The sequence below is a fragment of the Melanotaenia boesemani genome, chromosome 10 (genome assembly GCF_017639745.1).
Source record: "Melanotaenia boesemani isolate fMelBoe1 chromosome 10, fMelBoe1.pri, whole genome shotgun sequence".
Lineage (NCBI taxonomy): Eukaryota > Metazoa > Chordata > Actinopteri > Atheriniformes > Melanotaeniidae > Melanotaenia > Melanotaenia boesemani.
In genome coordinates, this window is record NC_055691.1 from 35,700,653 (window position 1) to 35,727,493 (window position 26,841).

At 41.7% G+C, this 26,841-nt stretch overlaps 1 protein-coding gene across 2 annotated transcripts in view; it reads right to left on the reverse strand.

Annotated features, from left to right (window-relative positions):
* Positions 1-26,841, reverse strand: part of si:dkey-246g23.2 (solute carrier family 66 member 2) — a 67,096-nt gene that overhangs the window by 16,354 nt on the left and 23,901 nt on the right. For both annotated transcript variants that reach the window (XM_041996610.1, XM_041996611.1), the window contains exon 4: positions 17,023-17,239. In XM_041996610.1, coding sequence (XP_041852544.1) covers positions 17,023-17,239 — 217 coding nt within the window. The remainder of the gene's footprint in view (positions 1-17,022; positions 17,240-26,841) is intronic.

Genomic DNA, 26,841 nt, shown 5'->3' on the forward strand with positions numbered 1-26,841 from the left:
TGATATTCTGGTTTCCAGAAAAAGACTGGAACACAGCTTATTTGGAACTCCTCAAAAACAACAGCTATTTTTTGTTAATATAGATTTTAAATACCTGAAAGAAATGTGCAGCAATGTCAGTTTGACACAGTCACCAAAATAAGGCTCGATCCTTCTGTCCTCTGGTGCCACCGGACACTCTTTGTTTGGCTGCTGGAAGCGATGCACTTGAAAACGAAATTGGCAATTCCAGCTGGTCAACTCTGAACCAAGATCAAGGATTATGAGCTGATTTAACCGAATGATTGGCTGATCTCATTTTATCACTATGTTCAACGATCATAATTATTGCTTTGGTGAAATCATTATATTTGTAATTGATGTAACTGCTGGACAACAAAACAAACACTGTTGCAATGAACTATGAGTCAGAGGCAGAATGCAAACTTAAATGTTGCACAGCAATCCAACAGCCCAACTTAAATTTATTTGAATTTTCACCTTTATTCACTGTATTTTGTTGACGCTGCATTTTAATTTACAGACTATTATCAATCCAGCCACAAAAACACAAAGCAATGATGGTGCAAATTACACCAAACAGTTTGTTTATTGTAGTGAAGTTTCCACACAACACTAGTAACGACACAGGCTGACAGGATTTACCAGGTGGATGATTAATAGCAGCATGTAACCCTCATTAAAACAGGTACTATGTTAGCTTTACTAAATACATGTCATATCTGTTGACCTCTTGCAAAAGTGCTGTTGCTTTGCTGACATCACTGCATTGCTAGTTTATCTGTGTACACATCCTTTTGTATTCACTACACACACACACACACACATCACTCTGAGCCTCTTTCTCAGTTACTTCTAAATCTTCATCCTCAGCCTTTATTCCCTTCTCTACCACGTCTCCTTTCCATTGTGGCTTTCTTATCCCATCATCCTCTCTTGCTTTTCACCTTGTACACTGCAGGAGACAAAGGGATAGATAGATGGACAACAGGATGGCAACATAGTTCCTTATCTTAAAGAACTTATTTCCTGTCTGCTGTGCAGTGTGCACATGCATAGGTAAAAGTAAAGTGGAAGCCCCATTCCCACTCCGACAACACTTAATTTCTGAATGCCCTGGTTTGTTGCATGAACAGCAGGTTCTCTAGTAACTTGCTTTGGGTAGATTTGTCAGCATTTTTCAGAGAATTTTCATGACCAAAATACTGTCCACAGCATCTCTGTGGACACCAAGCACATTTTCCACTACAGCTGACAAAATAAGTCAGAAAACAAACCCTTTCAGGCTATATTACTAAAGAGATGCTGGGGTTGTGTTTAAGGCTTCTAAAAGCTTCAGTAATTCCTTCCTTTCTTTTTTAATGCAACCATGCATGTGTAGATTGGGATGATATGTGTGTCCATGTGTGCACCCACACATAGGGTGGTGCATGAAGTGATTTAGCAACAGAGCTGCATCTCCCCCCGAGGGGGGCCGATGGAGAGACGAAAATCAAAGGGCCCAGCAAGAGAGGAGCCGAGCTGCTCTTAACCCACTAACTATGAATTATGCATGTTGATCGATCGCACACAGCCAAACACTGAAAAGTTCCCAACCTGACAGAAAAAGATGGATTCTACATCACAAACTATAGCAGAGGGGAGGCAAGGAGAAGCAGAGGTATTACTTAGAGTTTGCCTGAGGATATTACAAATACTTCTTTAGAGTACGTAAACAATCCAGAACAAATGAGATGGTATGGGTGTAATGAATATGTGTAAACATTTATGTCTGAAATTTTATTCATTAAAATAATTCAATATTTGTACATTTACCTCAAAAATAAAAATTAAGTTGTGATTTTCTACAAAAATCCAAATATAAGCCATATGAGGGAGTCACCAAATGCACTCATGAACAGAACATGTATGTTATGCAGATACAACACTGTTTAAAGTTTCAGGAAATTTAGATTCTTTTCCTCTACATAAAGTAGGGACAGAGTCAAACATTAACCTCACATACAGAGCAAATCATCTCAGCAACAAGAAAAACAAGTAGTCCTGTCACAGATGGTACGGGCCCACGCATCATGTTGAGATCAGGGCTCCGGGATGATCCGTCTCTAATTAGACATTAATATGGAAAATACAGAGACAGACCAAATCCACAGCAGATAAAACACCTCACTAAGGACTGGGGCAAAGTTATTACCTTGACAGCAAGATATTTTTATGCCAGAAGATAACTACAGACTTCTACTCTGTAACTCAATGAGAAACGAAAGGTCAAGGAGCCCGGACAAGTCTGGAAACAATGCTGCTTTTCATTGTTGCATTAGAGAGTTTACTTAGAAACCAACAGGGATGGTTATAGCTAGTGTGCATTGGGCTTTACATAATCCTGCTTCGGTTTTGTCCTGAGGAATAGAGACAATGTGGCATGACCTTGAATATGAAATAGGCCTGCTGTTGTAAGAAAAGAGAATATGTACTGCTTTGAAAAACCCGATTTCTATTCCTGCTTTGTCTCTTCCATAAATAATAATGAGTTTGTACAAATAGACACAGCAAAAATACGCCATGCTGTTCTTCTCCAAATTCCCAGAATGCAATGTTGTATAAATAAAAGAAAATGTGAGGTTTCACAAAACTATTCTCTATGTTGACTTAGGTAGTGAGGGCTCTAAAGGGCAGATTACCATTGGTTTTGCATAAAAAGTTTCAGTGTGGATTCACTAATGAGGAGCAGCGATATGTTCACGTCTGAAAGGTGAAGCAGGGATTTTTCTGCCTGGTCTTGTTACACATGTATTCATGGGAGTTTCCCATGAACACCCAAAAAAGATGCAATAAATAAATAAATCATGCAGACTGGTTCATTAAACTTTGTTGTTATTTACCAAGAAAAAAAAGAAAAAAACTAAATTCACTGGAAAAAGGCTTTTTTTTATGTATTTTGTTGTTTTTTGTTTATCTTTATATGTTTTGTTGTCATCTGTGCACTAAATCGTCTGTAACTGGGATGTTATAGCTCACATTTCCACCTGTATTGTCCATGAGTCCAAATATAACATTACCAAATGGTAAGGTGGCATAATGATGCATTGACAGGTTTATATTACACTAGGTCTGCACAAAAAAAAAAAAAGAAATTTTGAAAATTTACCTTCATATTAGCCTGGGTGTGCGCGCAGGAGGGAGGGACGGACGGACGAACAGACAGACAATTACAGGCTCCTGACATCAGCAGGTCTTTTATCTGCTCCTTGCAGACTGATTTAGAGCCTCATCATCCACAGAATTGGTTACACATTTTGCCATTTCTGCTGTGAACAAAAAACTGCTTATTTATCTGGTTCTGTAAATCTGCCGCTAACTAAAATGAATCTAAGATCCTACTGTGTGCATTCATTAAAGAAGCACTGACTATTATATAGACATATTCAGTTTGAAGGCTAATGTGACGTGGAAAAACAGGCTTCCCTGACCTGGTCACGTTGTGCTTACATGATTAAACCTCAGTGCTGTAAAGCAGTCAGCTCTGTTCCTGCATGACTGGAGCCAGATGTATAAACAATGTCTACACAGAAAAAAATGCCTATTTTTTCCACACAATGTGGCGTTTCTGAAGCTAGAATGTGTAGTGACACTTTGCATACTTGTAACATTTAAGAATAATACAAGATAGGTTTGGACTTTAAGCAAAGCAGCACTTTTCAGAGATTATAGCTACTCATTACAATTCGATTTTTTAAACACACGTGTATCACCTGTATAATAACATATGCTCACTGGCACATGATTCGGTTTTTTGGTAAATGTGGGTGCATGCTTGATGGAACTGAAAGCCTCAGTTTGTTTTTGTTCTGTTTCCAGAATGAGACCACCAATTAGACCTTTTCCTTTATCAACTTCAGAACACCACTACTTCACATTTAGACTAATTGTTATGGGGTTTAAGTTAAGATAAATTAAAAGTATCTGCATCCATTTAAGGCCAAAGATGAGGGTGGCGGTTGAGCCTGTTGATGTGTAGTTTAACAGAAACTGATGAGGGTGAACCTGACTTCATTTATTGTATCTGAAGAATCATGAGCTTAATGTTTTCCTGTAAAAAAATCCTCCATCACTACCAGCCTCACACTTGGAACTCCTCTAGGATACAGCTCTGGTACACAGGTCGCAAATAGCTTAGAGGTCACTGGAATGTCAGCTTCATATCCCAACAGGGCGGACTGTAAAGGTAAAGGTAGTGGCTGAAAGGGCCTCAAGGTAATGACTGCCTCAAGAGAAATGCCAAACCACCATTAGGCAGCTGTTGAAGGGACATGGTAATAGGACCACCATTAAAGCTTGAAGGGTGTTACATTGACCTGGAAACAAGAAACACGCTGCTAGCTGTGAAGGTGTTGGAGAAACAGTGACTTAGGAAGGGGGTAGGGGCTGAACATGGAGCACAAATGGAAAGGTCCTTCACACACAGTATATATTAATGTGACTGACTACTATTGCGACATTCAGGACAAAGAACAGGAAACAAATTTAGAGACTAGAAAAGGGTCTTTAGAGGAAGCAGTGGTGTGTACTATATGTCTGCATTCAGTACTGTCAGTGTGACACAAACACTGCCATCATCAGTGTCCTCTAAACTGTCAGTCAGCGACATTGTGGAGCTTTGCAGCATTTCTGCAGAGATGGGAGATGAGAACTGGATTGAAAGCAAAACGGATCAAGTTTAATAAGACGGAAAACAAAAACAGGAAGACCCCCCGGGTAGACAAAGAGAGCACTGAGCAATCACTCACACACACACACACACACACAAACACAGTGTTTATAATAACAAATCACAACTTAACCGTTCAAATATTGCTTCCACCTGAGTAATGAGTGATTGCAAACGCAACGAGGCTGAAAACTGTCAGATGTAAACCTCATCCAGTCACTATGAAACACATGCTGAGAGTCGGGTGTTTTCTTGAATTCTAATAACTGTTTACTAGTGTGAGATTAAACATTAATATACATCCAGGAAATATGCAGGGTAGTTACTGAAAACTGCTTTCATATTGTAGACTGGCTCATAGAATCCACTGCAAAGAAGCTCTTGTTTGTTTAATGTTCGTAGTGATTCTTTAAAAACAAACCAGGAGGTGTAAACATCAACTCTCACTGATTGACAACTTACTGCATGGGCACATCAAAAATTTCTCTACATGAGGTGAAAGCATTTACACATGCACAATCTGTTTTTAACTTAGGATAAAATGACGTGTCTCACATGACTGGTCTGTTTTTTATCAAACAAGTGACTTTTTAGTTGAGACTCAAAGCCTTAGATACAAGCTACTGAAGTTTTGCTAACATATGAACATTTTTAAACTAACAAAAATTCTAAGCCACAATCCAAGTTCATTTAAATAACTGCACATATATTTCCACCTCACTGCAGATTGTCCAGTGCTGGAATTAGTATGTTAGATGCTGTTGTGGAAATTTCATATTATTCCCTTTACTATATTATGTCTACTGATCCCTCTCAGGGTAAACAGCTTGTTTAAGTTCTTGGTAATTGAGTTTAATACTGAGTAGCCTGTTGCTATCGTAAATGTGGATGCATTCTTTAGAACAGTTCGCTCTGACCTGTGTGACTTATCTGATACCAGCCAGGCGCCTCAGGATGACCCAGCCGGGCACTGGGGTTGTTTATGTGCTCACTAAACTGAAAAAAGCTCATTAGGTTTGTTGAAGTGTCTAATCCTGTGTGAGGAACAGACAATCTCTTTGTTTGTATTTCATGATGTGCTGTGACGTGATCATTCTGCTTAAAAGATGCTGCATGCGTGTTTCTTATCAGATTCTGTTCAGATCTCTGTGCTGTCAGACCTCTGAGCAGTCTCTCAGGAATTGCAATTCTATTCTTTCTATTTTTCCTATTCATTCTATTCTTTGTATTTTAATCCTGTGTTCAATAAACTTGTAATCATTTTTCACTTAAAAACCAGACTCCTCATTCCTTGACAGAGTAACTTTTTGCCTCAACAATGCCTTCTCCAATGACATCAGATGTACACATTCAGCTAGCAAATTAAACAACTATTTCCACTCGCTGATAAAACATACTAAATTTATTTTTATATTAAATTTAAAAACGGAAAATTTCACTCTACCTCAACCAGCTTTGATGATGTTTTCTCTATAGTAACCCTGACAGCAGCCATAACCACAGTAAATCTGACTTTAAGGAGCATCAGTGGGCTCCCACCAGCTGAGAAAGATCTTTGGTGGGCAGGAAGGAGTCACGTTTGGCTTCTAACTGCCTTCATCTGAAGGTCCTGTTGAATTAAATGCTCATAGTAGCCACACCTGTTAACGGCACTGCTCCTTACATTAAGTTCTGTGCACTTACTGGCTGCAAGGAAATAACTTCAGAAGCCAAGAAGTTGGGATCAATGATTTGTTCCTGACTATAGGCCAGAAGAACCTTTTAGATGCTTGTGTTTTAGATGTTAGGGTGCACCACTTCATCCCCTTAATGTTTTAAGAGTCATAAATGAAATGCTGATGCATAAAGCAGGGTTAATACAAACAGTTAATCAAAGGGCTGGTTATCAAACATATTATTATAATATTAGATACATTTTTTCCAGATATTTAACACCAATTTCTTAGATATTAAAGACATTCTTATTTTTTTCAAACATTCAGACATTTTTATAAAAACTAAACCCATTTATAGATATCTGGAAGTAATCAGATTACTGTAAGAATTCAGATATCACACGTTTACATGCACTTCTGAAATAAGATATTCCCCAGGGATTCTTTTTTTTTTCTCTTCAACTTGTCCTGTCCAGCACGGTGGCAGCAGAATGATGGTCTGCCAAGAGGAGCTTTATGGTTATAAGGCTCCTCTTGATAAGATGATTTATTTATTTTAATCTTATTTATTTTGAATTTTGGAATTTATATAATCTTGCTGGACCTGACTGGAGGGGAAGGAGAAAAAGGAGAATAGTGAAAAGAAGTAAAAAAGTAGAAAAAATGAAGAGGAGCGAAAGATCCAGCAGATAGAAGAAACAATCTTCAATCCAACCTAACAGCAGACAAGCAGCTGCTACACCTGCACAGAAACAGAGAATTTCCTGCAGCTTTTACAGGTAAACTAAGCTGACAATCATCAGGAGTTCCTAAAATAAATAACCAAGACAGCAACAAATAAATAAATAAAACAAAACAAAAACCAAATATGTATCACAACAACCAAAGTATCAGAAACACTGGCAGAACAAACCTGAAGAAAAGTAGCTGTAAATGGGCTCGACACACACAACGTTCGTATAAATAAAGCTGACTTGACTTCTCCAAACTATAAGGAAGTAGAAAATCCACACAAAGTCTAAGAATCATACAGTATTCATTCTATTCTATTCTATTCTATTCTACAGTCATTTAGCAGACGCTTTTATCCAAAGCGACTTACATTTGAGAGGAAGAACAACACAAGCATGAATTCAAACAAGATGGGACGTCATAATTAAGTGATAGTCAGACCGCTTTTGAGTCCAGTTGGACCCAGGTGCTGTCATGTAGTGCTAGTGCAGTGCATATAATTTTTTTTTTTTTTTTTTTTTTTTTTAGTCATTTTATTTAAATACAGGATCACGACTTCATCAAACAATATCAACTAGGTCATAAGTGCATGATTTCATCACATAATATCAAATTGGGCATAAGTGCATGATTTCATCACACAATATCATCTTGGGCATAAGTGCACACAGCTTCTTCAGTACTTGGTTGAGCCAAAAAGCTGGACAAATCTTTCTGACTCATTTAGTTAAGCTAAATGTGGAAATGCTCCTTAAACAACTGAGTCTTTAGCTTGGTCTTAAAAGTGGATACGGACTCTGCGGATCGGACGGAGTTTGGTAGATCGTTCCACCACCGGGGAACAACAGAGGAGAAGAGTCTAGCTACTGATTTTGCGCCACGTTGTGGTGGGAGCACTAGGCGTCTTTGGCTGGTAGAGCGTAAGTTTCGAGAGGGAGTGTAGCTCTGGATTAAGGAGTGAAGGTAGCCCGGAGCCGTTTGGGTTATTGTTTTGTAAGCCAGAAGCAGAGCTTTGAATTTGATGCGTGCTGCAACTGGAAGCCAGTGAAGAGCAATTAGCAGCGGAGTGACATGAGCTCTTTTGGGCTGGTTGAAGACCAGACGTGCTGCTGCGTTCTGGATCATCTGCAGAGGTTTAACTGAGCATGCAGGCAGGCCAGCCAGTAAGGAGTTGCAGTAGTCAATGCGTGAAATGACCAGAGCCTGGACCAGGAGCTGGGTCGTGTGTTCAGACAGGTAGGGTCTGATCCTCCTGATGTTGTAGAGAGCAAATCGGCAAGACCGGGAAACCGAGGCAACATGGTCCTTAAAGGTCAGCTGGTTGTCTACCATGACACCAAGATTCCTGGTAGAAGATGTAGGCACTAGTGTGATTGAGTCAAGCTGCACACTTATCTGTGGCTGTAAAGAAGGACTGGCTGGGAAGACAATAAGCTCAGTCTTGGACAGATTTAGCTGAAGGTGGCGATCCTTCATCCATGCAGAGATATCAGCAAGGCATGCTGATATTCGCATTGAGACGGTTGTGTCATCAGATGGGAAAGAAAGGAAAAGCTGAGTGTCATCTGCATAGCAGTGGTAGGAGATACTCAAGTGATGAGCAGTTAGCCATAGGACGGACAGAAGTTAAGTTCCACTTTTTAGAAATAAGAATGCCCGTTCCACCTCCTCGTCCAGCTGAGCGAGGTGTTTGGCTAAATTCTGCATTGACAGAAAGGGCAGCTGGTGTAGCTGTGTTTTCTGGACGGATCCAGGTCTCAGTCAGGGCTAGGACCTGAATGTCAGAGAGATTTATCAATGAACTGATAAATTCTGTTTTGTTAACTGCGGACTGACAGTTCCAGAGACCAAAGGTAACAGAGGGTGTGACTGACGTGCATGCCATTGGAAAGGACAGGTTTTGCGGATTGCAGTGTCTATGGGTGACACGTCTTGGTCTGTACCCATATCTGACAGGGATGGGTTTGAAGCACATTGTGCGTTAATATAGTTGTGAGGAGGTTTAAGCTTGTGCCCTTTCTCGGTGGACTCGCGCAGGTAGACTCGCAGGTCTTTACCCTTTGTGGTCTTAACCCGACGTGGGCTGACACAAAGGCTGACGCCTCGCTGACGCTTCAACGCACCATGTGTGGAAAAGTACCTGGAGCTGACACAGCTGAGCACACTTTGCTTGATTGCACCCGGCTGAAACCGCCTCTATCTGCTTTGCCCTGAGCAGTACACAGTGGGTGTGACCCGCGTCACGGCCTCAACTGGTTGAAGAGAGAAGGTGCTAACGACAGAGCCCCACACCAGCAACGTAAACAATAACCCGAAACCAAGACAGAAACTCAAGCAGTAAACTCACCTAACTGACTGTACCAACCCTGACTGAAATCAGTGCTTGTTCTGCTGAAGTTAAACAAATTCTCTCTTTTATACGGGATTTTCCTCAAAATCACCGCCTCTATCTGCTTTGCCCTGAGCAGTACACAGTGGGTGTGACCCGCGTCACGGCCTCAACTGGTTGAAGAGAGAAGGTGCTAACGACAGAGCCCCACACCAGCAATGTAAACAATAACCCGAAACCAAGACAGAAACTCAAGCAGTAAACTCACCTAACTGACTGTACCAACCCTGACTGAAATCAGTGCTTGTTCTGCTGAAGTTAAACAAATTCTCTCTTTTATACGGGATTTTCCTCAAAATCACCGCCTCTCTCTGCTTGGCCCTGAGCAGTACACAGTGGGTGTGACCCGCGTCACGGCCTCAACTGGTTGAAGAGAGACATACAGCAGCTTCCCTGTGGCGTCCAACTACTCACACTTTGCCTGTTCAATGGTTTTCACATCAACAGACTCATTAACCACCTCCAAAGATTCCTTCCAGCTTTTAGCTCCCTCTTCCTCTCTGGGGATCCGTTTCTCCTTCTCTGAGCTTTCGGTGTTGTGTGTTTGGAGTCATCCATGATCTGACAGTAATCTGTTTAATCTTAATGAGAACAGTTCTTGAGTGCGTCAATCTTGAGACGACACAGTGAACTGAAAAAAAAGTGTTTATTTTGATGAAGAGATTCTCTTTTGTTTTAATCACTGAAGTCAAGTTTCTGTAATTCCTGACTTTGGAATAAGTCAATTTAAACTGATGCACTTCCTGTGTGTTATTGGCTAAAATTGATTGCATTTGGACATAATTTTTACTGAAAGGAGGCCTGAACACATGAAAAAATGCATTCATATATAAATACAGGTAATTCCAGAGGTTCTATTTATTTACTTAGATGCTTATTTTATTAGTCATGTCTTCTACAGCTCATCCCATCATCCTCTCTTTTGTTGCATCTTTCCATCACTACTCTGCCTCTTCCTTGATTTCCCTGGAGTTGTGGTACGAGGGTGCATGTGTGTACTTGCAGAAAAAAGTGTCAGTAGAAGCAAGGCAGAGTAATTAGGCTGAGTGGGATTGAAAATAGGTGTGTATGTCTTTGCTCACATTTTCGCCATCATGCTTGGAGTATGAATGACCCGGAAAAAGAAAGCAGTCTTTAATTTAACAGATCCATACAGTCAGTAATAAAGCCTCAGGGAATCTGACTGAACAACAGTAAGTGAGTGTTTCATATGTGAGCACAGATCCTGACTATGTGCTTTGATGGTAAATCTGGGAAACGGTCAGTTACAGCGCTTCTACGATGTGTTAAAGGCTTCGATATGGCTGAGTCCAACAGCAGGGTCATCGGAGCAATTAAGACACAAAGACTGATGGAGAGGTTAGAAAATATTCCTTAAATATGAAGCAGCATTCGTTTCATAATGAGTCATAATAATTTTATACAACTGGTTGGAAAAGAAATATGTGTTTGTCTGGTTTGTTTGGTTGTTGGCTTTCATATATATGAATTTATAAAACTAATGTTCTAAATCTGCTCATTTATAATCTAGAAGACCTAATATTGTGTTATTGCATATTTAATCTTGCTGGGAATATTCTGTGTGAGCTGAACGGGGGACCAGATGCACACCCTGAGGACATGTTAAATGTGATACATTACTGAGAGAGAACAGTGAGCCATAACTTCTTACTTCCCTTGAAGAAAAAAGCTGAAGTCAGAAGTACTTTGTGTTTACTGATGTTGGGACAAATATGTCCAGGAACTGAACTCTGACATAGCATGCAGGATGACGTTCAGCATATACAGTATATATAACTTTGTGACACTGTCACACAACCTTGTGAAGGAGGCTGTTTCTTAAGTTGGATCTATGCTCGCACAGCGTCTGCGTACGGTAGGGTCGACGCAGCTGTCCCCGGTAAAAACGTGCTCGAGCGCTCGAGCGTCTGGTTAGCGCGTCGTGTTGCACTTTTCTCTTCCGCAGTAACCACATCAATTCAACAAGAAGCACCAGAAATCCGAAACCACATAATCACAAACTGACCAATCACACGGGAGTACGCCTGCGTAACCGAATCAAACAAGGTCCGTCATTGTTCAATTCTCGCATGAGAATAATTTCTACTTCCTCTTGGATATCAATAAAAACAAACATGGAGGAGCAGTGATCCTGAACACCTATCAGATATAAAAACTTACAGGTACAGCACCCCGACAATTAGCATATCTGAAATGTTTGTCATAGCATTAGTGTTCCCTCAAACCAGTATATGCTGGTGACTTCTCATAGATAAAAATAATGATAATAATAATTAACAAGACGGTCTGTTCTTGACATTCATGTTGGAAACTATTGTGCAAAACTCAGTCAACTCTGGTCACTGTTTGATTTGAGAGCAAAATTTCTTGTTTTCGCGACCAAATATCATCTTGCTCTCTCTTAAAACTCTGCTCTCACACTCAAAAAGTCCCTCTTGCTTTGAAATATATTGTTGCTTGCGCCCAAGCTCTGACGTGTGCGTGGCCGTTATCGGTGTACCTGAAATCATGCACAGACAAAATTTCTGCGTTGTTTGGGACGCAAACTGTGATTAAATGCATTGATTAATTCATTGTAATTAATGTGTTCAAGTCCCAGCCCTAGTAAAAACATTTACTGCATTTCTATTTACATTTACACAAGTTTCAACAAATCCCTGCACATATTTATTTTTTGGGTAATATATAGATAATACAGGGGTGCTTGAAGACTTTTGAATATTACTGTAAAGTCGATGCTCATTTTGATGTCACAGAATCAATAATACATTGGAGTCTCATCTCCATCGTCCTAACCCAGGGATCTCCAACTCCAGTCCTTGTGAGCTACTGTCCTGCAGGTTTTGGATTTTTCCCTGATGCAACACACCTGACTCAAATCACTGGGTCATTAACAGGCTTGTGCAGAGGTGTGTTGTAGTAGGAGACATCTAAAACCTGTCTGTTTTTAAGCATTATTAAAAATGCCCAAACATTTTTGATTGATAGTGAAGTAAAATATTTATTGATAAAAAAATCAGCAGATTAATAATTAATTAAATGATTTGTTGAAAAAAAAATGCATACACTTTATCACAGAGAGGGATTTGTCTGATAGAGGAGTCAAGACACGGATAACAAAACCAATGTTAGGAAAAAGTTAGTTGTTTCTAGGAAAGAAAATGTGACATATTCCTTCATGTCAGATGGCTTTCTTCAAACACGCATGACCAGCAGAGCATGAAACTATTGACACACCCACCCAGAACAGCAGCACAGCTTTAGCTGATAATAGATGAGCAACATAATAAGGAAATAATGATGATAATTTGCACGAGGTTCTGTGCCATTAGGGAGGTAATTGATCTTGCAGTCATCTACGTGAGATGATAATCAGTTTACACATCGACCTTTACACTCTGACATTACTGTAAGAGGAGAAAAATTCCTCCTGCAAGCTTAGAGTTCTGTGTGGGTCCCTCCATCATCATTTATGCCCCCTCTTCATTCAAGGAACAAAAATGAAACTTTAGAAATGACCTTCAAATGTGCCTTTTTTTTTAGTGAGTTTACCTGCTGATTTAAGCCCCTCCCATTATGTGTAGTAGCAGGTTTATCATCAGTGATCTCAGGGCTAAAACGTTCTGGTCCTTCACATCTCTATGGGACAGACATGTCCCCATGAGGAAATAGAGGGATGGCAAAACTTTATTCTATAGACTGTTAGAGCAGTTTCGGAACTTCACAAACCTCCGAGATAATCAGGTTAGATGATTATTTTAAACTGAACTAAAGAAACCCGTCCCACAGCGATGAGTCTGAGAATTTCTCCTGCTCCGGTTTAATGCCGACAATGTCATGTCCATCACGGGAATGTCATGTCATCACGGGAACATCATGTCATCACAGGAATGTCATGACATCACAGGAATGTCATGTCCATCACAGGAATGTCATGTCCATCACAGGAACGGCATGTCATCACGGGAACATCATGTCATCACAGGAATGTCATGTCATCACAGGAATGTCATGACATCACAGGAATGTCATGTCCATCACAGGAACAGCATGTCCATCACGGAAATGTCATGCTATCATGGGAATGTCACCTCCAGTACGGGAACTTCATGCCGTCATGGGAACTTCATATCTATCACAGGAACACCATGTCTATCATGGGAATGTCATATCCAGTACAGGAACGTCATGTCCAGTACGGGAACATCATGTCCATCACGGGAATGTCATGCCATCATGGGAACATCATGCCATCACGGGAATGTCATGCCATCATTGGAACATCATGCCATCACGTGAATGTCATGCCATCATGGGAACATCATGCCATCAAGGGAATGTCATGCCATCATGGGAACATCATGCCATCAAGGGAATGTCATGCCATCATTGGAACATCATGTCATCACAGGAATGTCATGTCCATCACGGGAATGTCATGTCATCACGGGAACATCATGTCATCACGGGAATGTCATGTCCATCACAGGAATGTCATGTCATCACGGGAACATCATGTCATCACGGGAATGTCATGTCCATCACAGGAATGGCATGTCCATCACAGGAATGGCATGTCCATCACAGGAACGGCATGTCCATCACAGGAATGTCATGTCATCACGGGAACATCATGTCATCAAGGGAACATCATGTCATCACGGGAATGTCATGTCCATCACAGGAATGGCATGTCCATCACAGGAACGGCATGTCCATCACAGGAATGTCATGCCATCATGGGAACATCATGCCATCACGGGAATGTCATGCCATCATTGGAACATCATGCCATCACGTGAATGTCATGCCATCATGGGAACATCATGCCATCAAGGGAATGTCATGCCATCGTTGGAACATCATGTCATCACAGGAATGTCATGTCCATCACAGGAATGTCATGTCATCACGGGAACATCATGTCATCACGTGAATGTCATGCCATCATGGGAACATCTTGCCATCACGGGAATGTCAAGTCCATCACGGGAATGTCATGTCATCACGGGAACATCATGTCATCACGGGAATGTCATGTCCATCACAGGAATGTCATGTCATCACGGGAACATCATGTCATCAAGGGAATGTCATGTCCATCACGGGAATGGCATGTCCATCATAGGAATGTCATGTCATCACGGGAATGTCATGTCCATCACAAGAATGTCCTGTCATCACGTGAATGTCATGCCATCACAGGAATGTCATGTCATCACGGGAACATCATGTCATCACGGGAATGTCATGTCCATCACAGGAATGTCATGCCATCATGGGAACATCATGCCATCAAGGGAATGTCATGCCATCGTTGGAACATCATGTCATCACAAGAATGTCATGTCCATCACGGGAATGTCATGTCATCACGGGAACATCATGTCATCACGGGAATGTCATGTCCATCACAGGAATGTCATGTCATCACGGCAACATCATGTCATCACGGGAATGTCATGTCATCACGGGAATGTCATGTCCATCACAGGAATGTCATGTCCATCACAGGAATGTCATGTCCATCACGGGAATGTCATGTCCATCACAGGAATGTCATGTCATCACGGGAACATCATGTCATCACGGGAATGTCATGTCATCACGGGAATGTCATGTCCATCACAGGAATGTCATGTCCATCACGGGAATGTCATGTCATCACGGGAATGTCATGTCCATCACAGGAATGGCATGTCCATCACAGGAACGGCATGTCCGTCACAGGAATGTCATGCTATCATGGGAACATCATGCCATCACGGGAATGTCATGCCATCATGGGAACTTCATATCTATCACAGGAACACTATGTCAATCATGGGAATGTCATATCCAGTACGGGAACGTCATGTCCATCACGGGGATTTTATGTCTATCACAGAAATGTCATGCCATCATGGATACGTCATAGCCATCACGGGAATGCCACGTCAATCACGGGAACGTCATATCAATCACGGGAATGCCATGTCCATCATGGGAACGTTAGGTCCATCACAGGATCTTCATGCCATCACGGGAACGTCGTGCCATCATGGGAACATCATTTCCAGCACGGGAACGTCATGTTCATCACGGAAATGTCGTGCCATTACGGGAACATCATGCCATCATGGGAAGGTCATTCCATCATGGAAACATATCCAGCACAGGAAGGTTATGTCTATCACGGGAATGTCATGCCATCATGCGAACGTATGTCTATCACAGGAACGCCATGTCCATCCCGGGAATGCCATGTCTATCACGGAAACACCATGACCATCATGGGAGTGCAATGTCAATCATGGGAATGGAAACATCATATCCAGCACAGGAACATCTTGTCCATCATGGGAACATTATGCCATCATGGGATTGTCATGTCCATCACGAAAACGGCATGTCTATCACGTGAATGTCATGTCCATCATGGGAACATTTATGTTCTTATATGTTTTATGTTATATTAATGTAATTTTATATTATTTTATTCTTGTGTTTTGTTTTATGAGATATATTTGTTTATTTTATTTTATTTTATTTTAATAATGATCCATTTTATCTGCTTTGCTTTGTACAGCACTTTGGTCAACTGAGGTTGGTTTGAAATGTGCTTTATAAATAAGTTTGACTAGTTTTACTTGTTTTAATTAGCAAAAATACATTTAGAAATATCAAAAACTATAAGACTTTTTAACTACTTTAAACCATTTTAAAGGCTGAATAATTAGGATTTTTTCTGTCAAAATAATTAAAAATGTTCTCATTTGCTGTGAGGGATAAAAGGAAGCTTCCCTATAAACAATCTGTCTCCTACATCAACAACGTCTTTGTCAAGTTAAGTTTGTCAAAATAAGAGTTCCGCGCCGGAATAACTTGGGTGCACCGTGTGCTCTTTCCAACTTCCTGGTTCCTTAACCAATCATATGCGACTCCCCACGGTTGCCTAACAACAACAAGGCAGCATTTGGTATTTTATGTCGGCAAAAGAGCAGCAGCCTGCAGGAATGGAAGCTCGTAAAAGAAGCGGACCAGAAATAGTTTCAGAAAAACCTTAAAAGCCTCGGCATCCTGCTAAAAATTCAAACTCTCTCCGTGTTTTTCTCCTTCAACTGCAGTTCTGATTTGAAACGCTAAGTGTCAATGCTACTTATTTTGCCTTTAACCTTTTAAACTAATATAAATTTATTGGGTTATTATAGTTTTTTTTTTGTTTGTTTTTTTGTTGTTTTTTTTTTTTTTTTAAAACAAATGATTTAGGTACAAATTCACCTGAAAGATAGATGGGTCTTTTTTCCTTATTAACAATGACATAAATTAACTTTGAACAGAAAAGAATAAAACTTTAAAACAAGCTCAAAACAGGTTGTCAGAAGCTCCACATGCCAACAAACAAAATGGGGAAAAATTGTCTCTCTTCCTACCAGCTGTTTGCTGCTGTTTGCTAGATGAGAAAGCAGAAAACTCCTGCATGTGGATTCATTAGTTGTTTGACTTGGTGCATGCTGAGACTAATGAGCAAGCGCTACCTCATTCCTTTGGTGGAGTGATTGTGGAAGTTTTGCAGCAGCTGTGGGACGCCCAGCATGGCCTCAAACATCACAGCCAGGAACCCCAGCATCTCCACAAACACGGCGGAGTCCAGCAGCAGCATGGTGACCACAGCACACAGCACGGTGAAGCCAAAGCAGAAAAGGAGGTAGTCTTCAACTGCGCTCCACTTCCAAAAGTACTGAAGGTTCAAATCTGGAAAGCAAATGGAGACAAAAATATTTTATTAACAGGCTAAACAGAACTGGATCCATGACAAGTGGCAAAAAGAAAGCAGAAAAAAAGACTGGGTGAATTTAAATGAACAAATAAGACAGAAGAGCATGACGGGTGTCGATGATAAGAACTGTGCAGATGGACACAGGAGAGCAGTGATGACAAAGACTGAAAGCTGAAAGAGCAAAGGAACAGAAAAAAAGACAGAAGAAGTGTGGATCAATGAGTGTTTCATTAAAGGATGAATAGAAATTGTGCAAGGTCAGCACTCCTAAATCAATACTGTAGACATGCATCAGTGACTAGAAGCAAGATGAATGAGGGACCTGAAAGCTTTTACATTTCTATTACTTTGTTTCAACCTGGTCTGTAGCAACGCCAGCCAATACATTTAACTTTATTACCATCAGTCCCACAATCACATATTTCTAACGTGCTTTCAACTTAGTGAACAATACAAAAACGATGGCAGAAATTTTATTTACTGAAACATCTGAGAAACAAGGTCAGAGCGTGACTGTGAAATGACAGTTGAACTAACTTGCAAACAGACACAGCAGACTGCCTCGCTAACAGCATGAAGGGAAGCTCAGCAGCCATCAGGGAAAACTTAGGAGCGGAAACATTAGGTCTCTTACATCTAAATTCCCATCAGCCATCTCCTCGGTGGACCGTAATATGAGGAGACTGACAATCTCTCATTGCCTATGCATGATCATTGAGCTGTGGAAAACCAGCTGACATCAGCTAAAAGGGATTGATGGCTAAATAAGAGTGCATTAGCATGTGCGGGACTCAAGCGTGACGCTGCATGCTGCAACACACCTGACTTTCCCACATCTTCCAACACCAGAGCTTTATGAGTTATAGTGGTGTGAAAACATGTCAGAACATCAACATAAACCTGTGCTTGAATGTTTTTATAGCCACGAATTTACAACCAACAGCGGCATCGGTTGGTGGGATTTATTTCCCCCTAGATCCATTTATCAACCATTTATTCTGATTCATTATTTAGTTTGTCACAAAGTGGGTGTGCTACCAGCTAATGTTTTAGGTGAATGCCATGTACTGCCAAATTTTATTTCACAGCATCCTCTTTGTTTCATGTCCTCGTCCCTTATCTAAACCACCTTCACGAAAATAATATCTCTGTAAAACCTCCATGTTGTCCCAGCCAACAAGTCGTGGTGACACTGTTAAATTCGTATAGGACTCAGTTATCGTGTCCTTGCTGAGCAGTGATGACCGCGATCACGGACCGGCACCGACTGGTCCAGGTCATCCTGAATCATTAACATAAACAAAAGAATGCATATTGACTTTGGGAAGAACTCTCCAGGCATCTCTCCTGTCAGCACTGAGAACCAAGAGTAGAGCTGGTTAATAGTTAGAAATATCTTGGCACTCACCTGGACAACAAGCTGTCCTTTGACCTTCGTGCTGACGCTGTATGTAGGAAGCTCATCAGAGCATGTATATTTACTGGAAGCTTCATAGTTTAACATTGACAGTGCTGCAAATGTTTTACTCTTGTTTAAATCCATCCCTTTTAACTTTCTCTTTTATTTGTTCGTACAGCTCCCTTTCCCTCAAAAATGAGAACAGATTGCAGAGGATTGTAAGACTGTAGGGAAATTGCAGGGATTAACCGGAATGACCTCTTGGCCCTGTATCAAACCTAAGTTTGAAACAGGATATTTTATAAGCAAGGCCCGTTCAATCTTTCCGGATCAGAGCCACCCCTTTCGGCTCATGGAGTCCTGCTGCTTCCATCAGGTTGCAGGTCACTAACAGACATAAGTATTCTTTCATATCTGATGCCATTGCCCTGCTGAACAAGCAGCTCTATTTTCTGTTTTTTTCTGTATTTATTATTATCCTTACATCCTGTTATGTGCATTGACTGACTGTTTTAGGGTTAGGGTTTTACTGCTTGCTGCACAGCAAATTACCCCTCAGGGATAATAAAGACTCCTTGAACCTTGAACAACAGTGAGGAAAAAGTCACAGAAGATTTGATCTTTAAATTGACTGTTTCTAACTTAAAAACAAAACCCCTGGAAAACTGACATAAAAAAAGAGCAAAGAAATAGCAGGACTGGCCATCTATTTATTCTTTTCATAATTAAACAGTTTAAAGTGATTCCATTTTTAGCTTCTTTGGAGTCATTTTTACAACTCGCATACACTCATTTATCTGTGCATTCAATTTAAATTTTGACTATATGCCTTATAAGAGAAAAACTCACTGTTGAACACATCAGGGACAAAGTCACGTTCACTATGATGCTGATAAGACTTTCTAGCATGTGGACTGGGGAACCTTGGGATCAAACCAGCGACTTCTCATCAGACTGGTGGATGACAGCTACAAAGCCACAGATGTCTCAGGATGAGGACTTGGTTTTGGGCCAAAACCAGCACTAATTACACATTCTGTGCACTCCGAAACCTTTAAGTCATACATTGATTACTTTGCTAAAAACTAACTTACCATCCAACCTTCAAATCTCATAAAGAAAAGCATCCATCAAACAGAGAAAAAAGAAAAGAGACACCTTGGGGATAAAACAGAGTAGACTTCAGGAAGATAAGAACAGAGGAGGAGTTTGAGCTTCCTCAGCAGTTTCTACCGTGTTTATCAAAAATATTTCCCTCAAAAGTTGTTGGTTGTTGACTGGTTATCTGCACTGTAAAGCTGCCCTGTTCTTCACATGTAATATATATTTCATACAAACACATTGTTCAACTATTTTATAACTAAGAATAAAGCAAACATCAGTCAGAGGTCAACAACATGTATAATTATAATTATAATGGGGCTTTTAAAATTCTTTTATTTAGATTAATCACAGCTTACAAATAAATTAATCATGATTAATTATGATTAATCACCATTTTCGACTATGCCTGAAATCTGTCTGTTTTTACTGTATTGTATCAACAGAAAGAGCCAACGGCCACTTGGGTTATTTTTCATATTCTTACATAAGATCACTTTAATTTTAATAATGAGTTTAATATTGTCATGATTCCCGGTTTATGCTCCTTGGTTTACTCATGTTGTTTCAGGTTCTGGGTTTTTGTCATGTTTTTGGTGTTTAGTTCTGTGTTGCTGCCTTGTTAATCCCTCAGTGTATTTAAGCCACTGGTTTTCAGTTCCTCCCGGCTAGTCCATTGTTTGTTGCTTCTGCACCTTGATGTAATGTTTTTATGTTTTGTGTAAAGCACTTTGAATTGTCTTGTACATGAAATGTGTTACACAAATAAATTTACCTTGCCTATAGTGATATTTGTATGAAAGGATGTTTTATTTTTACCCCTTTTAAAAGTGTGGGGGATGTGGTTTGTTACTTCAACACTGACAAATATAGACTGCTTGTTTTCACATTTGATGACCTCTTAAGTTTTAATAAGCAGATAATTATTTAGTTAAATTTAGACCTTAAAAAAAATTCTCATTCGTGTCATACTTTTCCTGGTCAGTTCCCCTGCCTGGCTCATCCCTGCATATAAATCCTGTCTATCACCTGTCAACCACCTGGTTGGAGATGTCCTGCTCCGATTTGGATTTCAGAACCTGGTCATAATTTTCCTTCACCACATTCATTGCTCCTAAAAGATAAACCTATAAGCCTATTCAACATCTGCACAGCACCTATAATTCATAGAAGACATCCTCTTGTTTAATCTTGACACCCGTTAGATATCTGAACCTGATCCATCTGCTGTATTATGACCAGCAGATTTTACAGCTGTCACCAAAAAATTAAAATAAATGCAAACAAAAGGCTATCTAATTGAAAAGGGTCAAAGTTTTGTATCAACATCTTGCTAGTTTTCTCCTCAGCATGAGCTGAACGATAAACAAACAAGAGACACGCTACAGAAAAGCCGATCAGCTGAAATAAACGGCCGTCAGGAGAGCTTTTAAATGTTTCACGTACATCAGGTAATTCATCCGCCAATCCAGCAAAGGCACAATATATATAAGAATATTATGTATTTTTACTTTGTGAAAATGCAGTAAATATTTTTGTTTGTTCCGTTTTAGACACAAGGCAAAAAGTTCGCCTCACATTCAGTTGTGTTTCATTGAATTTTAAGTCTAAAGCAGGGTGAAACAACCGTGATGTTTCAGAACGATTGGTGACGTAACAGAACGTGATATGGAACAGTCACGTGACATCCGTGTCTGGATTCAGATCACGGAACATTGTTTCACATCAAACGTTCCATGTCAGTTTCAGTACGGACTGGAACACCGTTTCGATCTTGCCATCACTTGCTTTGTGTATAAAACCCTGTTCCTGCGCCGGTCTGCCTCCTGCCACATCAAGCCTGCACTTGGGTCCTCACATCCACGGCTCTGTGACAGAATGAACTGGCCCCACACAGACCCAGCGGACCACCCTTACATCGCCTCGGCAGAACTGGCAAGTTGGCTGGAGTGGCGTACCTCATTGATGAACGATGCTCCCGAGAGGTCACCGTTCTGGGGGTCTAGACTGGCGATCTGGATGCCTCCTGAAAGATGCTTCAAAGGTCCGCATGGATCACAGTGGTAGCCAGAAGGAGGTGAGGCTCCAGAAAACCTCGTCTCGCACCGGCGCCACAAGAGCCACGCCTCACATCTCCAGTGTTTCCTCAAGCTCCACGATCCATGTGCACAGTGTCACCATCAGCTCTGCAGCATCCCATGGTGCCGCCCAGGTCCTGTCCAGATCTGCAGCTTCCCACGTTGCCGCCCAGGTACTGCCCAGCTCTGCACTGTCCCACACTGCCACCCAGGTCCTGTCCAGATCTGCAGCTTCCCACGTTGCCGCCCAGGTACTGTCCAGCTCTGCACTGTCCCACACTGCCACCCAGGTCCTGTCCAGATCTGCAGCTTCCCACGTTGCCGCCCAGGTACTGCCCAGCTCTGCAGTGTCCCACACTGCCACCCAGGTCCTGTCCAGATCTGCAGCATCCCACGGTGCTGCCCAGGTCCAGTCCAGCTCTGCAGTGTCCCACGCTGCCACCCAGTTCCTGTCCAGATCGGCAGTGTCCCACGCTGCCGCCCAGGTCCTGTCCAGATCTGCAGTGTCCCACGCTGCCGCCCAGGTCCTGTCCAGATCTGCAGTGTCCCACGCTGCCGCCCAGGTCCGGTTCAGCTCTGCAGCATCCCACAGTGCCGCCCAGGTCCAGTCCAGCTCTGCAGTGTCCCACGCTGCCACCCAGGTACTGCCCAGCTCTGCAGCTTCCCACGTTGCCGCCCAAGTCCTGTCCAGCTCTGCAGTGTCCCACGGTTCCGCCCAGGTCCAGTTCAGCTCTGCAGCAACCCACGGTGCCGCCCAGGTCCTGTCCAGATCTGCAGTGTCCCACGCTGCCGCCCAGGTACTGCCCAGCTCTGCAGCTTCCCACGTTGCCGCCCAGGTCCTGTCCAGCTCTGCAGTGTCCCACGATTCTGCCCAGGTCCGGTTCAGCTCTGCAGCATCCCACGGTGCCGCCCAGGTCCAGTCCAGCTCTGCAGTGTCCCACGGTGCCGCCCAGGTCCTGTCCAGCTCTGCAGTGTCCCACGTTGCCGCCCAGGTCCTGTCCAGCTCTGCAGCATCCCACGGTGCCGCCCAGGTCCAGTCCAGCTCTGCAGCTTCCCTTGATGCTGCCCAGGTCTTCTCCAGCACTTCAGCATCCAACACCAGTGCCCATGTCCATGCTGTATCCTGAGGGGGTCCCAGGATGGGACGCTCCTCATCCAGCTCGAGTTCATGTTCCCAAGGGGGTCCCAGGTAAAGCAGGACTGAAAGCTGAGTTTAATACTCAGTTTAATGCATTTAAAAGCCAAAAGTTAGTAAGGCTTAGCAGGATGTTTTTTTTCAGTATGTCCAGTATTCATTAGTTTTGTACCGTAGCAGGAACTTATCTGATGTGGATACTGTATTATTTTCACACTAAATATGCATGCACACTGGCTGGGGCATTTCCCGTTCCATTTCAGAGAGCTGCATCCTTCGTTGCATCTTGGGACAGACAGAGTGAGACATCTTAGAGCGAGCGTAACGTGGTATGTTTGTGGCAAACAGCGAATGTGATTAATGGCTTTATTACCCAAAGCCACAACAGACACAGCTGCCAAGAGACACTAAATGTGGGGAAAGGAGAGAGACAAAACACACGTCTGTTGTCACAAACTATGACATGGACAGAAGCCAAAGAGCTGGAGACAGCCTGGCACAATAAAGCGCTTAACAACCTATTCACAAACCCTCTCCTCACAACGGATGCCTCTTTCCTTCAAATCAACGTCATACTCGAGTCATTTCAGCCACTGGCAGCTTTCAGAGGGAGACTGGAGAGCCAAGAGAGATGCTCTTTAGCAGGAGTATAAAAGCCCATTCATTTCCTTGGAATGAGGGCAAGGTGGTGAAGGATGAACATGCTGACAGTGGCTCTATTTTAAATTTGCATTCAACTTTTTCTGTGTAGAAAATCTTCCCCTGAGTCTCATATTTTCTAACTCAGCTTACTCTCCCTTCGTTTATACTGCACACTGACACGCACATACAAACACACTCAGACGCCAGGAACACTCCTCTCTTGCCCTCTTACCACTTCACTATCCAATCTACTTTCCTACATTAAGCAGCCCACCAACTTCCCCTCCTCTCACCGCCTCTTATCCTAACCTCCCTTATCACTTCATATCTCACTTATACAGCCTTTTATATTTACCTGTATAATTAAATTGGCCAGAAGAATAAAATAAATAAGTTATGCATTATTCATTGAGTCATTTCTTATTTCCCCTCTTCATACCATGCATCAGCTAGTTCACCTCATTCATCTCAATCATTTTCTCACTTCACATGTCACTGAAAATAAAAAGAGGCTTAGCTTCACCCTTTCTTTTTATGGCTTCAGTCCTGTCCTCCCCAAAGGGATAAAACAGGTGCTTTGGCCTTTTCCAGACAGCATCCTCGTGTCTGGTATGTGTTGAGGCCTGGGTCATGCTTCAAACATGCCACAGACTCCTGAGTGCCAGGAGGAGGTGAGGCAGTCTTTCTTCAGATGAACTCTTTTGTTCACACAGAACTCATTCAAGATCAAACAATTCAATTACTAAAACGGAGGAGGAAGCTGCCTGGAGGGCGTCAATACCACTGGGAGGCTGTGTGCAAAGTTCCTCGTGGAGGTTACTCAGTCAGGATAAGTCACTGAGTTTGTGTGAGTCCATTCAGGTGTAAGTCTGGAGTTGTGATAGCTTTAGTAGGGCTAGCTGACTTTGAGTCAGCAATGTTAAAACTTATAAGTCTTACACAAGCTGAGTGAAGAGATAATAGAAATGAAATGATGGATGGATAAATGGAGAAGGGAAAGAAGCCGGGAGTCAGTCAAGAGGATATACAGTACAGAGGTATTCCCATCAGGTCAAGCAGACAGGGAGAGAGCAACACGGCGCTGAGAGGAAAGACTGAGACAGAGATGAGGATGGACACTGACAGGTAGAGAGCCTTGAGATATGCTGACTTAACACTGTCAGTTTGTAAGAGGAACAACTCGGCTCAACGGAGTCTGCTTTATGTGCTTTTCAGATGTGTGAAAGTTGCTGTTTCTGTCTCTTATCCTAACGTGCAGATGGATGGGATCAGAAGAGAGAAATACAGGATGCAAAAGACTTTTGAGTTTACTGCAACGGGGAAAAGTCTTTGTGAGTGACTAACATATTTCCATATTTTAATCTGAGCTACAAAGTGCTCAGTGGCTGTTTAATACAGTAGCATCTATGATGCTTCTGCAGAGCATCAAACGCTCAATTCCTCCTTGACAAGCTTTAATAAGGACACTGCAGGCACTCTGCAATGATCTGGACAGGCAGAAAACCACTGAACATGTTCTCAACTATTTCCACATTAGAATAAAAACCACAAAAACAAGACGAGGTGCTTACACAAACAACAAAGGCACAATGTGGTTTACCAGCTGAAAAGTTCTGAGTGGGACTAATTTTTCACCACTAAGATGCTCCTATTTCTCTGTACTCCCCCATGAATAATGCAAAAGCTAAGAAAACAATGTCCAGTCATTGAATTTTAGTGTGAATGAAACTTACAGAAGAAAAACACACAAAACTATTTGAAGCCACGCTATGCAACGTTTTCATCAGGATGCTGAGTGACGTTTGCAGAGTTTCGCTTTGCGTACACGTCACATGCTAGCAAGCAGATGTAAACGAACTGGCTGTTTTTAACGCGCACTGCGGCTGATCAGCAAAGAAACTTTAGAAGACATTATCGGAGGAAGAGAGCCAGAGACAGAGCAAGAGAAAAGGCAAGAGTCAACATAAGACTTTTTACTGTCTGGAGAGCTCACAGAACTGGTAGGATGCAAGATGGATGCCGAATCAGCCGCCGGTAGGGGCGCGTCAATAGCTACGTTTACAAGGACAAAATATCCGACTGAAATTTACCTGATCAGAGATTCCAGCTGACATGTTTACATGGACACTGGACAAAGAGACTCTTTTCACTTTATCCAGGATAGTTGTATTTACATGCAGACAGTTTTAATACGATCGTAACGCTTTGACATACGCAGAGCTTACTAGTTCAGCAGTGTTTTCTTTTTATTATGTTGAAATCCTCCTTAACTCTTTCAGTTTCTAACAAAAACGTATCTGCCACAGTGCCACACAAAATGATCTGAATGCGCGTGGACATGGTTATTTGTTCCTGCTGATCATGAAAAGGTTTAAAGCACCCTGATTGGATCAGCTGACATGTTTACATGACACATCGTTATTCTGATTGGACATTCGATCAGATCTATGTTAACATAGCTACTGAAAAAACGGGAAAAAGTTAAGAATTGCATCTTTAATGGCACAATTTTAATAGTTGATGGCACAGTGGTCTTTTGGACTATTTTTTAAAGAAAATACAAAATATCCTGACATAAGCCGCATAGGCCATGCTTGGTTCTGTGTTAATGCTGCTGTAATTTCCAACACCATCTGTGTGTTGTATTTTTAGCCTGAGGTGGATGGAATATATTGTAATTTTGCTGCAGTGTGTTGGCGACTGAATCAGCTTCTTTACATTTAATCTTCATCTTAAACATCTAATCCAGTTTTCGTTGTAGATGCTTCTTCTATTTTATCATATTTCTATCTAATCTTTTTTCTGTAAAGTGCATTAAGAGATGAAATAAAGTTTAGACAGGAGACCACATTAGTTCTATAATTCTAGAGAACACTGCAGCAGTCGAATTCATCTCTGGTCACATCCGCTAAAGCAGAAAGCCTGCCTTTATCTTCTTCTGCACAAGATCTTCACAGGGACAATCGGCATGTTCGTTAGCATACGATTATGCAGATTATAAAAGCCGTCATGCAGAAACATGCGAGCGAGTCATTCAGAAGCCAGTGGTTAACAGTAGCTTGCATGAATGCCTAATGTGTGGGACACCATAAGCTTTTTAACAAGTTTCAAAGATATGCAGCCAGTTGGAAAGGTTATACAGATATCAGGAGGAGGACGGTGATTTATACAATTAGAAAGAAATCTACCTTTTCCACTTATCAGGCTCTTTAAACTGTTTCA